Source organism: the organism of the source record quoted next, unplaced genomic scaffold, assembly GCF_019419815.1.
Source record: "Pyrus x bretschneideri cultivar Hongxiangsu unplaced genomic scaffold, Pyrus_bretschneideri_v1 Contig65, whole genome shotgun sequence".
Classification (NCBI taxonomy): domain Eukaryota; kingdom Viridiplantae; phylum Streptophyta; class Magnoliopsida; order Rosales; family Rosaceae; genus Pyrus; species Pyrus x bretschneideri.
In genome coordinates this window covers 1,564,242-1,581,237 of record NW_025999804.1, presented here as the reverse complement: position 1 = coordinate 1,581,237, position 16,996 = coordinate 1,564,242, and the positions used below count along the sequence as shown (strand labels likewise).

Sequence of the window (16,996 nt, the reverse complement as noted above, 5' to 3'; positions counted from 1 at the left end):
TCTGTGAATGACTTCATGCTGATTGCTTTAAATTTCCAGCATAGTGTTGATGTGGTGATGTTACTGTAGATTTTCCGCTGGGTGCATGATTCCAGTATAGGATGCTTTTTATTTTCCATGCGCTGCAACCTGTAATTAACCAATATGCGTTAAAAAAAATGAAATTAACTGGGTAAATAAACAAAGCAACGTATTTTTGATTTTTTTTTTATATTTTTTTTATTTTAAAAAAGAAACTTAGGTATGTAAATGCATCTAGAAATTTCACTAATAAAAAAAAACGAAAAGTAAAGTAAGGAAAAAGTTTAGAAAAATTGGGTTGCCTCCCAATAAGCGCTTTATTTTAAGTCTGTAGCTAGACGTCGCAGAAGCCTGGTGGTCAGATCACTGGTTCCTTCAGAGTCATAGACTCGCTTGCACCAAATTTCCCTATGCATAGCTTTAGTAAATACTTCTTGACCTTGAGCACACAACCCTTGCCCTCTTTTTCAATGTCCACGTTATCGTTATGAAAAACCTGCTTCACCATATAAGGGCCCTTCCACCGAGACTCTTGTCTCCTTGGAATTGACTTGAAATTTGAACTTAACAACCATACTTTGTTTCCAGGCTGTATTTTTTTATGACTTGGACTACCATGCAACTTTTTATTCTTGCTCTTGACATTTTGGTGTTTTTGGTCCATCTGGTTGCTCGGATCTGTTTTTTATTTTTGCACTTCCAACAATTGAACTTTGTGTTGCTGTGCTTTACTATCACACTCACGAATCACATTTTGAGTCTTTATCGGCAGATTGTCAATTGATGATCTGGTCACAAATTTGGCACGAGGCAAACCATCTAATGCATCAACACGCATGCATTCTTGTTTATCACATGGATGTGTGGTAGCTTCAAACAACCTAAAAACAACCGTTTGATCTTCCACCCGGAATGTTAGAGTTCCGGCTTCCACATCAATAAGAGTCCGGGCTGTTGCCAGGAATGGACGACCCAAAATGATGGGTGTTGTCAAATCCTCATCCATGTCCAACACCATAAAATCAGCTGGTAAATATAGATTGTCAACCTTAACAATAACATCTTCAATGACTCCTCTAGGGTAGGTAATTGAACGATCAGCCAATTGAATAATGTTGGAGGTTGGCTTCAGCTCTCCTTCACCTAAACGTTTAAAAACAGAATAAGGCATTAAGTTTACACTAGCACCTAAGTCAATTAAAGCACTACTAAAATCACAATTTCCAATGGTGCAAGAGATAGTAAAACTCCCTGGATCTTTCTTCTTTGGAGGCAATTTATGCAATAAGACTGCATTGCACTGTTCTGTTAGAATCACTTTTTCGGAATCTAGAAGCTTCTTTTTCTTTGTGCAAACGTCTTTCAAAAACTTGGCATAAGATGGAATGTTCTTAATTGCATCAATTAATGGTAGATTAATTTGAACTTTAGCCAAAGTCTTCATAAAATCTGTCAACTGTTGATCTTTAGCTTTAGGCCTCAACCTTTCAGGATAAGGCATTGGAGGCACATAAACACGTTCTGTAGTTTTTGTGGTAGCTTCTACAGTATTTTCGGATCTGTCTTGTGGTTGCTGTGAATTTGCAGAATCTGCAGAATCATTTTCATGTATGTTGTCATAACTTTTGCCAGACCGTAAAGTCCGTATAGCGTTGCATTCTTCTCGTCCTCTTGGATTAGGTACTGTTTGACTAGGAAATGTACCCGGTGCTCTTTCTGAAACCTGCAACGCAATCTGCCCCATTTGTTTTTCCATATTTTTCATCATAGCCTGCAAATTTTGGATTTCTTGACTGGTAGTATTCGCTAATTTTTCAATTGCAACCTCCCAAGCAGCCTTAGGTGCAGTCGATTGCTGCATCTGCTGTTGAAATTGTGGCCTAGGGTGCTGATCTTTATCCCACTTTAAATTAGGATGATCTCTCCAACCTGGGTTGTAGAAATTTGAATGTGGGTCATATCGGGGACACTGAAAATTATTAAATGCATTAACCTGCTCCGCTGTAAACTCTGGATAAGCATCTTTATGTGGACAGTTAGAAAAATCATGAGTTGTCATGCTGCAAATGGTACAGGCAGCTTGTAATGACTGCTGTTCAGCAACCTGTGAATTTGGAATTCGTTGTAACAACATGTCAAATTTTGCATCAAGCCTTTTTTCCATTTTCTCAATTTGTGCGGTAAGATATGGGGAACTGTTAGACATCTCAAAAACAGACCTAGATTGCGGTTGCTCAACTGCCCATTGTTGTGTATCTGCTGCCATTTTTTCAAATAATAAACAAGCCTCTTGTGCATTTTTATCTTTGTATGAACCTCCGCATGAAGCGTTAACAAGAGTTTTTGTAGTCATATTTAGTCCTCTGAAAAATATGTGAATTTGATCTGTACTGTTAATACCAGAATGTGGACATTTTCTAATCAACTCTTTGAACCGTTCCCACGCCTCATGAAACTCTTCATTCGGTTTTTGTGCAAAAGATAAAATCTGAGTTCTCATGTCAAGAGTCTTTGAAGCTGGATAATACTTGCTTAAGAATTTTTCACTGAGTTGGTTCCAAGTGCTAATGCTTCCAAATGGAAGTGTGAGGAGCCATCTCCTTGCTTGATCTTTCAGAGTGTATGGAAATAAACGAAGTTTAATAGATTCGGCTGAAAATCCTCTCACCAAAATATTCTTGCATCCCATTAAAAATTCTGCAATGTGCATGTTAGGATCGTCGGTTGATAACCCATGAAATGTAGGTAGAATATTCAACATGTGCTGCTTTATTTCGAATGCAGACCCTTCCTCTACATCCGGATAAGTAATGCAACTTGGTATGTTAGTGGCATGAGCTGTTAATGAATCCCTTAATGGTTGACCACCCTCTGGAATAACAAATGCCATTGTGTTTTCACTGTGCAGATCCTCAGAAAACAAAGATTGTAGAAAACCCACTGCATATTTTGTTTCTTGCGTCTCCTCCTTAAAGATTGCTCAGGTTCTGGATCAAATGGAATCAACTTTTGTGCTGCTGATCTAGTTCTGACCATGCACAGATTGTTGTAATCTGCAGTACTGCTGTAATCTGTAAAAATAAAATAAAAACGAAATGTAAATTTTTTTTTTTTATGTGTATAGACAACAATAACTAACTGTAAATTTGATTAGAACGAATTATTTTAAATAATCCCTGGCAGCGGTGCCAGTTTCTTGATAGAGATTTTACCATACATGCAAACGGGTTAAAAACTCCTATATTACTTGCAAGAATGACAAGGTTGTTGTAGTATAAACGGTTCTCGCAAAGTCGTTCTCCACAGGGATTATTAAATAATTCGAAACAAACTAAATTTCAATTAATTACTGTAAAGCAGAAAGTTGAGATGATTGGTTTTATAACCTACCTAAATTACAACAAATTTAATTAATAAAAATAAACTAATATGCAATATTAAAGATGAAAGGAAAATAAAACTGTTTTGGAAAAATCAAATTAAGAAAACACTAGGGTTTCACCATCACCTAGCAATCCTATGTATTTTTATCAATTACTTATGATCTATACATGCCACTTTGAAGGTTAGGTTTTCCTAATTTATATTCTACTTGGAACCTCCAACATAGAACGTATATCTAACATGCAACCCGTCCAGACGTTCGGATCAAATCTGAACATGAGAGACTCATTATGCTTTATGAAAACCCTTTGAAAAACCATGCAACCCTTAAGATGTGGTGTTCATCTTAAGTGAAATTACAATTATTAATCACAAGAAGCCAGCATCAATTTCAGGGAACCTTCCAACCAAAATTGCATCAAATTACTTTTCTAAAGATCCTAATGGTGATCAGGCATTAAGACAATTAGATAGTTTTAATTACGGTGATCAATAATTCAAGGTATGCATGCAATCAATCATAAGCAATTAAATAAAAATCACATATTCCTGCTAAGGCTTACGGCTTCACCCTAGCAAAAGGAATTAGTTACACATATTCATAATTGAAATCATAGAACATATTATTAAGAATAAAAGGAATGAAAACACCTTAAAGTAGAAAATCTCCAAGAACCCTAGCCAAGTTCTCTGTCTCCCAAAAGTTGCATAAAAGAAAAGCCCCCAAAATTTAGAACGGCCAAGCCTTTTTAATATCTCCCTAAAGCTAACACACAAACCCTAACCCTCAAGTATTTTATTCCCACTAAGAAACTAAATAATAATAAAATAAAATAGAAAATAAATTCCTAATTAACCTAGGAAAAACTGCACAGAAACTGTTCAGCCACGTTTTAGCCTCAAATCTCCTCCAAATCCGGCCCAAGATAGCTTGTTTTAAAGATAAGAACATTATGAACACATCTCCAGAAGGCCACAAACCCATCCGAGGTCATCTTGGGCTCCAAAAATGCAATTCAAGCCCGAAACGTCACTATTCCAGCGCTGCACATTGCTCCTTTATTTTATTAGCAGAAAATATTCGCTTGGTAGAAAAATCTGATATTTTGAGACGATCAAGCTAAGTGACTCACGAACGTCCTCCAATTGGAATTACTCCAAAATTCGTCCATTTGACCATGTTTTGCTCCAGAGGAAGTCGAAAATCCTATATTGGAAATATAATTCAAAGTATCAAAATTCTTCCAAATTATTAACCAAAATATACTAAGAATGGGGTAAAATATATAATATAAAATATACTCATCAACACTCCCACTGAAAATGCCCTAATTCATGGCAATTATAGCACTCTAGGGTTGACTTGTCAAACCCTTTACCCCATCCTCTTCCTCTTCCTCGAGAGGCCCCGCGACCTCGTCATCCTTGCTGGACTCCATGAGTGACTTGGAGAGCCTATTCATCCGTCACATGTTGACTTATCCTTTGCTCATGGACCAAAAGACTGCTTTGAACCTCATCAATAGATAAGGTATCCAGATCGTTGGACTTTTCAATGGAACAAACAACATAGTCAAACTTCGAGATCATGGATCTCAAAATTTTCTCGATAATCACCACATCGTCCATCTTCTCCCTATGAATTCTCATCCTATTTGCTATGGCAAGTGTTCTCCCAAAATAATCATTAACGGTTTCTCCATTCTTCATGTGCAGCACCTCAAACTCCTTGCGAAGAGCCTGCAATTGAGCACGTTTTACACATGTAGTTCCTTGATATTTTTGCTTCAAAGAGTCCCATATATCCTTCGCAGTATCCTTCTTCAAGATGGTCTCCAATATTGATCGATCTATGGCTTGGAATAAATAGTTCTTCGCCTTCAAGTCCTTCAGCTTCAGTTCATCCAGAGTCTTTTTCTGTACTTCACTGGATTTCGAGCTTCCTACTGCAGCAGTGATCCCATTCTCCACCAAGTTCCAATACTCATTGGAATGAAGAAAGTTTTCCATCAGCATACTCCAATGATCGTAGTGACCATTGAACCTTGGAATGGCTGGTTGCACGAAACTGTTCTCGGACGCCATGTCTTTATTTTTTTTTCACTCTAGCACCTAGGTTGCAAACTTTTGATTAGGCCCTGTAGTGGGGCTCTGATACCAGATGTTAGAACAAAGGAAAGAACACAAAAGCTTCTGCAATGCAACGCTGAGAACTTTCACAAACTAGGGAGAATTCTTATTAAACAAGGAAACAAACATTACAACTATTAAATAGCCTTACACTTGACACGAAAAGAGATAACAACTGCCCACGTTTTTACAGCCCTATAATCGTGGTAAAGACGACGTCAAAACAGAAATGCATACTTGTCCATCAAGAATAGGGATTATTGAATAACAACCCTAAAAACTAGGATCCCTAGCGATGACTGGAACCCTAACGAAAAACCCTAACAACTTTAACGACGAGAACTGCGACGTGGGATTTAACCACCCTCCACGTTCTACTAACTACCAACCGTATCAAAAACGTCCACTCCCTCACCTTCCTCCCTTTCCTTCTCCTTGAACAAGCTCACTGGTCTCTCTCTCTTCACTTTCTCTTTGACTCTCTCTCTCGCTCTCTTTATAAGCCAACTTTGACAGAAACTACGGTGTGTTTGTGAATGCAGGGAAAAGGAATTCGCGGAATTTAGTTTTGCGCGGGCATAGTTGGGCTTTGAGAGCAAGTCGTATAGTTCCGGTTTCTAAAGGTTTAGGATATCACACAATCTATTGGGAGCAGTCTGGAAATCCCAATGGCCGTGTCTAGGTACATGTTCAAATTTTGCTCTTCTGATTTCTTCATTCATTTATTCTTCCCTTACTTTATGGTAGGATCGTATAAATCTTTCCTAGAAACCGTCCATATCTGAAACTCTGGAAAAAAAAATTTGGGTTGCTTGACAATTATCACCCTAAACTTGATAACATCAACGCCATGGAAGCCTGATTATAGCATAAACAATACTTTCAACTTTGAAGATGCATCAACTCTTGGAATTCATTGGTCTACTCCCCGACAGCAGTTAAGAACAATTGGGAAGTTAGTTTTCTTTTTATTTTGAATTTCAATTTTGGTCAGAGTTGGGAATTGTATTGGGAAAGAAAACAAGTCCAATAAAAAAATGAGTATGAAATTTTGGGGTGGTTTGTTGGTTGTACGGTAAGGTTGGGGATGGGATGATTGGGTTGGGTTTAGAAGAGGTTGATTTCGAGGAGAAGGGTGGAGGAGGAAGTCATAACAATAAAAGACTAAAAAGGCTACCACATAATTCTTTAAGACTTTTCCTCAACTGGGTTCGCTGCTTTTCTTTCTTTCATTTCAAAATTTGGTTGAAATGGATAAAAATCAATGCATGTACTCAAGGTTTTGTTTGGTGTCTTTGTTGAGTTTCAGAACTTTCCTCTCCGGTTTTCTGATTATGTTCTCAATTAGGATTATTTCTCACCAATTTCCTTTGAGATTTGTGCGTGTGTTTGTTAATGCTGTGTTTCTTCATTTTAACAAGAGATGGAACTACTCTCTTCCTCTTCTTGGTACCCACGTATGCCCTCTTTCTCACATTCCTTCATTTAGGGTCTAAAGTTGATGCCTTTTTGCGTAAAATATCATTTTGTTCAGTGGCTTATCGTATGTTGGTTCTCTGCACATTCTGCATAGTTTAGAAAGCAAAATCTCTAGCTCTCTCTTCATTTTTGTGGCTAAAGGTTGTGTTTTTTGTGTCATAAATTTGATTTTGTTAAATGGGTTATGTATATCTGTTGGACAATAAAAAAAATAAATAAATAAAATTTGAATTTCTACTGGATTTTTTTTAAATTTTTGTGAATTCTACTGAGTATTCTTGGTTTAGAAATGTGTAGAATTAAATTTAAGAGGCAATACAATGGAAGAGAAGCACATATCAGTTCTTAGGCATTCCCTACGTGATGACTATGCTTAACTGCCTACTCTCCGCTTGGTATGCTGCTTTGCTTCTCACTCCTTCCAACTACTCTCTCTCTCTCTCTCTCTCTCTCTCTCTCTCTCTCTTCCGCTTGGTTGAAAAATTGCTAGATTTTTATGTAAAAAAATATGGATCTTGATATTGGGTTGGATGATACTGTACAATTATACCATGTTTTGTGTGTGACATAATAGTTTTGTACACTTCAATTATTAGTCCTGTGTAATTAATTAATAATTTGGATTAATTTAATTAATGTATTATGTATTATTTGCTTACATTTTACAATGGTTTGCTACTGTTTGTTTCGCATGAGGCTCTAGAACAATTTGAGAAAGAACAATACTTCTTCAAATCGTAGCCCTTCATATGTAATAGTTGCACAGGGTGTGTGGGGTTCAGTCCCAACGTCCCTTTATTTTTTTTCATTCCTATTTGTGTTCTAATTATTTTAGATTTTTAGGTTTTTGCTTTCTATTGGCTTTTTAATTGGATTTAGGATGGAGAGTACTGATGTATGCTTTCTGATTAAAGAGTTAGATGATTGTGGTTATAACGACACATTCCATCTTGGTGAAGTTGATATATTCTTTTTCTTTTTGGGATCCTTTTACTTTGTGTTGGTTTTTCTATGAAGAAATGCGATAACATGCTTCTAATAAAATTAGTTCTTCATAAAGGGTTTGCAACTGCAAATCAATAAATTTCAAAAAGAAAAAACAATGTTGGACTTCATTCGTCCATGGAGAGGAGAAAGCCAAAAAATTTATTATCTTTATACGAAAAAACAGGCTTTGTAGTTTGCACTTTATGTATTACTTCAATGTATTCCCAAGAAAAAAGTGAATCTCATATTTCATTATTTTCTTTTAAGTATAAACATATCTTTGTATACTGTTTAAAGACTAAAATTATTCATTGCAGTTTGAATTTGTCATAATTAAAATCAAGTTCATTATTACTTGGTGCGTGTTCTGCCAATGCTTTGACGTTAAACAATTGTACAGAAAAAATATCATAAGGAGATAATTGCAAGAAAAATAATAATAAAAAATGCAAGAATATCTAAAGCAACATATCTTTGGGGCGCATAGCACCCGTGATGCAAAAATGCCTCTTGCATGCGCGTGAGCACGTGCGGAGAGGCTAGTATTTTCAGAATTCTCGAGGAACGTGAGGTTATCATTCCTAGAATCGAGGATTTGGGACAAACCAAATACAACAATAAAGAGTGCTGCTAGATCGATACCATTGTTCTATTTCTCCACTTACATAAGGGAATAAAGAGAGGGAGGCCGACTACAGTAAGAGAGAAAAGAGAAAGATTTAATTGTGAGGTGTGCGTTGTATCACCCTACTGTGCCTTTATTTATAGTAGTAGGATAGGTAAAATTATTACCCTTTTAGGATTACAACTCTAATGGGATATTAACTACTAAAGAAATATTCAAATATATCCCTAGATACACTAGGATTTACATAATCACACATTCCTATTCTAAATATGACTGCAACACTCAAACAAAACATCGCATCAAATCTTCAGCAGATAAGGTAGAACAGTGGATAAAGTCGGCGGTACAACAAGCGAATGCGAGTCTCAAATTTAAAGAAAATATGCATTGGTACTAAAACTCACAAAACCTCACTATGGTAAATCCTAAGGTAGGTGAAAACCCATAGTCTAAGGAGAAAAGTGAGAAGTATGCATAATGTCTAAAACAAACGCCAAACAGGACAAAAGTAGTGAACTCAATGGAGTATGATCATCCCAGGATGGGTGCCTCATCAAAACCTCGTTAAGTAGCAAAAACCCAGTGGGAAAAATGCTCCTAATCGTAGGAAAAAGAGTACATTAAGATCAAGTGAGTATGCTTCAAGATACTCCTTTTGAGTTAGACATAACTTCCAAATAAGAGAACTATAAGCAATTCAACTCAGATAATTTACACATATTCCTTGGACAAGCTTCTAAAAAGTAGACTTGGGCAATGACTTGGTAAAGAGATCGGCTAGGTTGTCTTGAGAATGGATTTGCTTGACTTCAATGTTCTGATGTTGTTGTTTCTGATGAGAATAAACGAACTTTGGCGCTATGTGCTTAGCGTTGTCTCCCTTGATGTATCCCTTCTTTAAATGCTCAATACATGTTGCATTGTCTTCAAAGATTGTCATAAGAAAATTAATGACGAAAGTAAGACCACTTGTGCTTCGAATATGTTCCATGACTGCTCTCAACCAAAAGCACTCATGTGATGCTTCATGCAGGGCGACGATCTTAGCATGGTTCAAAGAAGTCGCAACTAGCGTTTGCTTGGTAGACCTCCAAGATATAACAGTGTCTCCAACAGTAAAGATATAGCTTGTTTGAGAACGTGCCCTATGTGGGTCAGACAGATATCCAGCATCTGCATAACCAACAAGGCGGGAATCAACGGGAAAACCGAGGGTGCGATGGCTCCTCTTGAGGATTCCAGGAGGGGTAGAACAATCCCAAATCTGTCATACCCTTGAGGTAGCGGAAAATGTCTTTAACACCATTCTAGTGTCTGCGTGTGGGTGCATTGTTGTATCTAGCCAAAAGATTAATAACGAAGGAGATGTTGGGTCTAGTGCATTGAGCCACGTACAATAAAGCCCTAACTGCACTTAGGTATGAAACTTCAAGCTCCAAAATCTTTTCCTTATCCTCCTTTGGATGAAAGGGATCTCGTTTAGCATCTAGAGTCCGAATGACCATAGGAGTACTCGAAGGCTTCGCTTTATCCTCATTAAAATGTCGCAACACCTTTTGGGTATAGTTTGATTGATGTACTAAGATTTCATCAAAACAATACTCGATCTCCAGGTTGAGATAATATCGAGTTTTCCCATGATCTTTCATCTCAAATTTCAATTTCTAAGTGAATGGTAATTTCCTTAAGCTTTGCGGGAGTTCCGATGAGGTTCATGTCGTCGACATAAACTGCAACGATCGTAAATCCAAAATGTGACTTCTTTATGAACACGCATGGGCATAATTCGTTGTTCATATAACCCTTACTTATCAGACATTCACTCAGACGAGTGACTTGTCAAATATTCACTCAGACGAGTATACCATATCTGCCCAGATTGTTTCAATCTGTAGAGTGATCTCCTCAATCTAATAGAGAGAGTGTTCTGTGGTCTAGAACTATTTGAACCAGTCAATTGAAATCCTTCTGGAACTTTCATGTAGATTTCTGTATCTAGATCCCTATAGAGATATGCAATTACCACGTCCATAAGTTGTATATTCAGTTTTTCGAAAACTACCAAACTGATAAGGTAGCGGAACGTTATGACGTCCATTACGGGAGAATACGTCTCCTTGTAATCAATCCCAGGGCATTGAGAGAAGCCTTGTGCTATGAGGTGTGCTTCTCATTATGCTTCCTAGTGAAAACCCACTTGTAGCCCACAGGCTTCACATGTGGTGGAGGATGAGCTATAGGTCCAAACACCTTACATTTCGCAAACGAATTGAGTTCAACCTGAATTGCTTATTTCTAGTTTGACCAATCTATTCTATGTATGCATTCATCAATATAACATGGTTCAATGTCATCGTTAAGCATGATGTCAGTAGCTATTGTGTACACAAATGCATCATCAACAATCATCTCATTCTAATTCCAAACCTCATCCAATATTGCGTAGTGGACCGAAATCTCGCGATTCTTAGGAGGTCGGGTTTTCTCTTCTATGACATCACCATAATCTACAATAACCTTATGCGTTGGAGCAGATGAGTGAGCAATGAAAGGTGCAGCCTCCCCACCTTCAAGGACAATCAGGCCTTCCCAGGTGGTGTTACGATTTATGCGGGGTACGTCTATCCTTACAGGTGCGTTTGTAGTAGGTATATGTGATCTTGTCACCTTAGCTAGATCGGTAATAGCATCCGGCATACTGTGAGCAATGGTCTGAAGATCTATAATTTGCCACACCTCAGTTTCAGACTCGGAAGTACGAGGATCTGAATGAGACAAAGTGGGAGCATACCATGACAATTCGTGGCATTCTCTAGGAACGTTAGCATGCTTATCTCCCCCTAACGATGGGAAGACTGTCTCATCAAAGTGACAATCCGCAAAATATGCAGTAAAGAGATCTCCTGTCAAGGGCTCTAAATAGTGAATAATTGATGGCGAATCATAACCGACATAGATTCCCATTTTTCTTTGAAGACCCATTTTGGTACGTAGTTGCGGCGCTATTGGCACATAAACTACGCACCCAAACACACGTAAATGCGAGATGTCAGGCTCATATCCAATAACCAACTGTAACGGTGAATGAGGTTGGGTAACGGTGGGCCTCAGGTGGACCAACATACATGCATGCAATATTGCATAGCCCCAGGCAGATACCGGCAGTTTGGTTCTTATAACCAAAGTCCGAGCTATCAATTAAAGGTGCTTTATGAAAGCTTTGCTAGGCCGTTTTGTGTGTGAACATAAGGTACAGGATGTTCAACTTCAATCCCTACTGACATGCCATAATCTTCAAAAGTATGTGACGTAAACTTTCCAACGTTAACTAGTTGAATCGACTTGATCGGATAATCAAGGTGGTGAGCCCTAAGCTTAATAATTTGTGCTAGGAGTTCGCAAATGTAGCATTGCGTGTGGACAATAAGTAAACATGTGACCATCGTGTCGATGCATCAACCAACATCATAAAGTATCTAAATGGTCCGCATGTTGGTTGGATAGGTCCACAAATATCCTTTGAATCCTCTGAAGACATTTAGCAGGTTTGTGAATAATCTTTGTAATTGAGGGTTGTGTATTCAACTTCCTCAAAGAACACGCTTTGCATGGTGGGAATCCAACATAGGGAGGTAAATGATGCCCATGTGATGATTTGAGGATATGGAGCATCATGTTACATTCGAGATGTCCCATACGATCATGCCAAAGCAATAAAGTGCTCTAGAACTCAGGCACAGGCCTGGCCACATGGTGGGCTTCTATGCCACGAATGGTTGTTATGTATAACCCACTCGGGAGACATTCCAACTTCTCGTGAATACACTTCTAGCCATACTCGTAAGAAGTGATACAAAGAAATTAAGATCATTTATCTTCAATGGTTTCAATATGATATTAATTATCTCAAATATCTCTAAAACTCAACAACGTTCTTCCGGAGCGTAGAGAATAAAGGGTCTCTTTAATGGTTAAGATAGTACCACTGGATAACATGATATAGGCCTTTCCGTATTCTTCAATTAGGTTGGATGAGCCTGAGAGAGTTGTCAGAGGTGATTTCTTAGGTATGAAGTCAGTAAAATAGTGTCGCTCACGCAATATGGTGTGCATGGTAGCACTATCAACCAGACAACTAACTTCCACACTAGACATAGCTAGAAATAAATTGATTGAATTGGTCGCATGCATAAATATAATTCCATTCATTCAATTAATCAATTTGAGAAATAATATCCATAAAAATAATTATCCATAACTCAAAACAAACCAAAACCAAACAAATTATTCCAAATACTTAGAAAAATTGTCCAAAAATTAAACCATAAACCTAAAAATTAGGGGGAGGGGGGTTTCCGGCCACTCATAGTGGGTTTGGCCACTAAGGGTAAAAACACCCTAAAAACATGTCTAGAAGAATAAAAACTTATTCATCCATAGGAGCTGATGCTTCCTAAAAATCTGATATCTCCATGGATGTAGTAGCATATTCGAGATGTTCCACATTAGCAAAGTTAGATTCACGACAGGAATAATACTTGGCAATGGCCTCAAGGGTTGCTTTGCATACGCGTGACCAATGATCCTTTGATCCACAGCGATAGCATATGTCCATTTCTGTGGAAGCCAATTGAACGATAGCTTTTCCCTTGTTCTTGAAGTTTGGGGCCTTAGGGGCAAAGGGTTGGCGCTTTTGGGTCAAATTTCCTCCCTTGGGTAGGCCTTGGCTCTATTAACCTTGGGCCTATGGTTGGGCTTGTTGCTCATTTCCTTAGCCACGACGGCTTTTCTGTCATTTATGGCTGCTAGAATTGGTCACATGCACTTCAGGTGCAGCGTTTTAGCCAGTGGGTCAAGCTTGATGATTTTTTTTTTATCAAAAGCTAGTTCTGCTTTTCAGCGAGAAGTAAAACAAAGATCAAATCCAAAAAATTTGGTGAACTTTTATGCCCTATGTTGTTGTTGCAGGACAATATTGGTGGCATGGAAGGTCGAATAGGTCTTCTCCAATAGATCTGGTTCAGTTAAGTCCACTTTACATAACTTAAGTAATGATCAGATTCTACAAACTTCAGAGTTGTATTCATTCATAGACTTAAAGTCTTGGAAGTGTAGATGATGCCAGTCGTGTCTTACTTCAAGCAGGTAAATGTATTTCTGGTGATCAAAACAGTCGACCAGAGTAAGCCAGAGGGTGCGTGGTCTTTCTCGGCAAGGTACTCGGTCTGTAAAGCATCATGGATGTGTCTTCGAATGAAGATCATTGCAATAGCTTTCTTAGCTTCATCAACAGGTTTGTCGTCTGTAGTGCCTCGATGATGGCTCTAATACCCTTTGCAGTAAGATAAAGTTTCACATCTTGAACCCACTTCAAGTAGTTCCTTCCAGATACTTCTAGAGCAAGGAAATCAGGCTTGTTCAAGTTCGACATGTCCCTAAAATGGAAGGTACAACAAAATGTGGTTAGTCATATGGTAATCCATTGACATAAATCGTAGAACATTCGAGTTCTATAGACATGTATTTGTTTAATTTAAGCATAAAAGCTACAAGTTTCATGTGGTAAGTTTTGAATGAAAACTTCAGGTTTCAAAGGCACTATATATGAAACTACAGGTTCAATTTAGTTTTATGAATGATTAGTTCATAAAGAAGAGGTTCTTGCAAGAACACATGATGCAATATGCTGATTTAAGTGTAGTGGATTTGAGTTGCTTTGGGAGCTCAAGTGTGAGAGCTTTGGGACTACAAAAGGATGTCAACAGTTCAAAGTATAAAAATAAATTATTGAATTGTTAATGTCAAAAAATGATCTTCAGGTCAATCGTTTTGGATTAATTATCATATTAATGGACTGCAAGTCACTTTTAATTAATTTAATAGATCGAGACCAAAATGGGTCGATTGTGGAAGCAAATTAATAACAAACAAGTTATATTAGCTTCGCTTGGTGATAAACCAAGTGATAATTAAATTAGAATTAATTAGCGTAAACCAAAGTACATAAAAAATTTATTTGGGCATGATTTATAATGCTTGGATGCCAAAAATTGGCATTGGGTCAAAAAATAATGCAAGAATAGGCCCTGTAGTTTCAGCTGTATTGGGCCTCGAGCATAGTGGTCTGGGTGAGAACAGCAGCAAAAGCTGCTGGTTTTAGGCCACGAGAAAAGCCCAACCCAAGGCTAGCTTACGGGTTGGTGCGGGGAAGCCCAGCCGAAGCTGGGTTTTGGGTTTTTAAGTCGAGGCAAGTTAAGGCTAGCAGTGAAAGCTGTAGGCGAGTGGGCCAAAGACTAGGGTGAAGCCCAGTAAGCAAAGGGCTACTGTGGGCAGGCCTGTCATAAGTCAAGGGAAGCCCAGCAGCAAAAAGCTGCTAGAGATGGGCCATGATCACGCGGACAGGTCCAACAAGGCTATAGGCTTCTCGGTTTGGGCTGGGGGACTTTAGGCCCGTATAAGCCTACCAGGGCGAAGGCTTGCGCCTCTGTGCATGAGCAGCAAAGCCCAAAAGGCTACTGCCATATGGTCCAAGGTGTCAAAACTACACCATTCCATGATTTTCTCCACGCGACTAAACTATAAGCCAGCGCGGTGGTTCGGTGGTCGTGCCACGATAGTGCGGCTACCATGCCTCATAATCCCATATTTGTTTTTTTTTTCTTTTTCAACATCTTTAGGGTTTGAAAAATCCTAAATTGCTTCTAATTTATTTATATGCTTTTGATAGGAGCATATTTATGTGACTTAGTTAGCTTATTTCCTTGCATTTATGTTGTTAGTTCCTAGTTATTTTAATATTTTAAGGTATTTTCGTGTGTTTGTAGGTCCAAAGGGCTAAAGTAACAAGAAAGTGCAATTTATAGCAGTTTTGGGCTTGGAATGGATAGCACATGCATGGAGCAAGGTGGATGGACGAAATTGAAGTTCAAGAGAGGCTAGGAATGTGCTAAAGAGATGGAAGAAAATTAATTCAAGACTTGGAAGAAAAGGAATCAACTACAAAGAAGGAAACATGAGTCAAACTAATTCAAGACTTGCCGTGCAAGGCCTTCTACCTTTCCCAATTCCCTTACCACACCTTGTTACCCTTTTCCTCTTGGGATTCTGATTTGCTACCCTTTTCTTGGGGGATTTGGAGTCTTAAACCTTTCCCAAATTAACTCAGCTGTGCCCTTCCTTCCCATATAAATAAAGAGCCTTGCCGCACCCATTCACTCACCAATTCATACTTTCAGCCATTCTTTCATACAATTCATCACTCAAACCTTCACCCACACCTTGTGCCGCAGCAAAGAAGAAGAAGGAGGACCCTGCGACGAGCTTGCCATTTAAGCTTGGATTGTTGGAGCGTTTCTAGGTGTATTCAATCTTTTGTTTCAATGTTAAAGTTTAATTATCTTTGTTTTGCGAACATGAGGAGCTAAACTTGTTTTAGCTAGAGGAGACTTTGAAACCATGATTATATTTGCAATATGAATTGATTACCTCCAGTTGTGATTTCATAAATCATGAATACAATTTGCTTAACTGCTTGATTGATAACTTATTCTTGTGTGTTGATTAAGAGGGCCCGCTTAGTTTGTATGCATGAATTTGATGCTAGAATATAAGGGAGTTTTACATAATCGTTATGAACTTATATTCATAAGTACTGGAGGTTGCTGGTCATGATCGTGTTAAGTAAATTCTTTGTAGGAGTATCATGATGTTCATAGTTACGAATGCCTTGTCAATGCTTATGATTTTCACAAAGCTTAATGATCTTTGATTATATCTCTATTATGTTGTTCATGTAGGGAACTATTGAAGAATAATTTGGTTGCCGATGCATATCCCATCCAATTCAACGACTTAAGGAAAATCTGAAGGTTAATTAGTGCTGTTCATGGTTAATCTGGGGTGTTGAGGTTCATGGTTTATTGGAAAAGCAACTGGAAATCAATTTGTATGCAAATGTGTCATTTGTGGAGAAGGACCCTCTAACTAGCTTATCACCCATAGTTTTCCCTAATTTCGTCCAAAGTTGTTTAAGTCTTTAAATCTGTTTGTTTTACTTTAAATTCGTCAAAACCAATCCCCCCTTTAAAATTTCGTGTTTTACTTAGTTAGAACTTGTTTTAGTTTGTTTCCTTTAGTGTTTTGAGTCAAGTTAAAAATAATTTTCATCCAAATCACCCCTTAGTGTCTAGTTTGAGTCTATTTGATTGTTTTGTACTGTTTAGAGTCTTTTTAGTTTGTTTTGAGTTCTTTGAGTCTAGTTAAGTGTTTTCAAGCCTAGTTTTGTGTTTTTGAGTCAGTTTTAAGTAGATTAGAAATCCCTCCTAATCCTCGGTCTAGAACGATCCCTACTTACATCTTTACTACAAT

At 38.0% G+C, this 16,996-nt stretch overlaps 2 protein-coding genes and 1 non-coding gene across 3 annotated transcripts; 1 reads left to right on the top strand and 2 right to left on the bottom strand.

The window, feature by feature from the left end:
* Positions 1–706: 706 nt before the first annotated feature.
* On the bottom strand, positions 707–2,911 carry LOC103928178. The gene has a single exon (XM_009337184.2). It carries the CDS (start codon positions 2,909–2,911, stop codon positions 707–709), a length of 2,205 nt encoding a protein of 734 aa, XP_009335459.2.
* On the top strand, positions 2,420–2,524 carry LOC125472168. The gene has a single exon (XR_007254083.1). It is a non-coding gene; the product is annotated as a small nucleolar RNA R71 (small nucleolar RNA).
* A 1,949-nt stretch (positions 2,912–4,860) lies between the features above and the next one.
* LOC125472156 lies at positions 4,861–5,490 on the bottom strand. Its single transcript, XM_048573255.1, has one exon. It carries the CDS (start codon positions 5,488–5,490, stop codon positions 4,861–4,863), a length of 630 nt encoding a protein of 209 aa, XP_048429212.1.
* Positions 5,491–16,996: the final 11,506 nt, after the last annotated feature.

Coding starts and splice junctions, on each gene's coding strand:
- LOC103928178 (XM_009337184.2), bottom strand. CDS start 2,911: ATGGCATTTGTTATTCCAGAGGGTGGTCAACCATTAAGGGATTCATTA.
- LOC125472156 (XM_048573255.1), bottom strand. CDS start 5,490: ATGGCGTCCGAGAACAGTTTCGTGCAACCAGCCATTCCAAGGTTCAAT.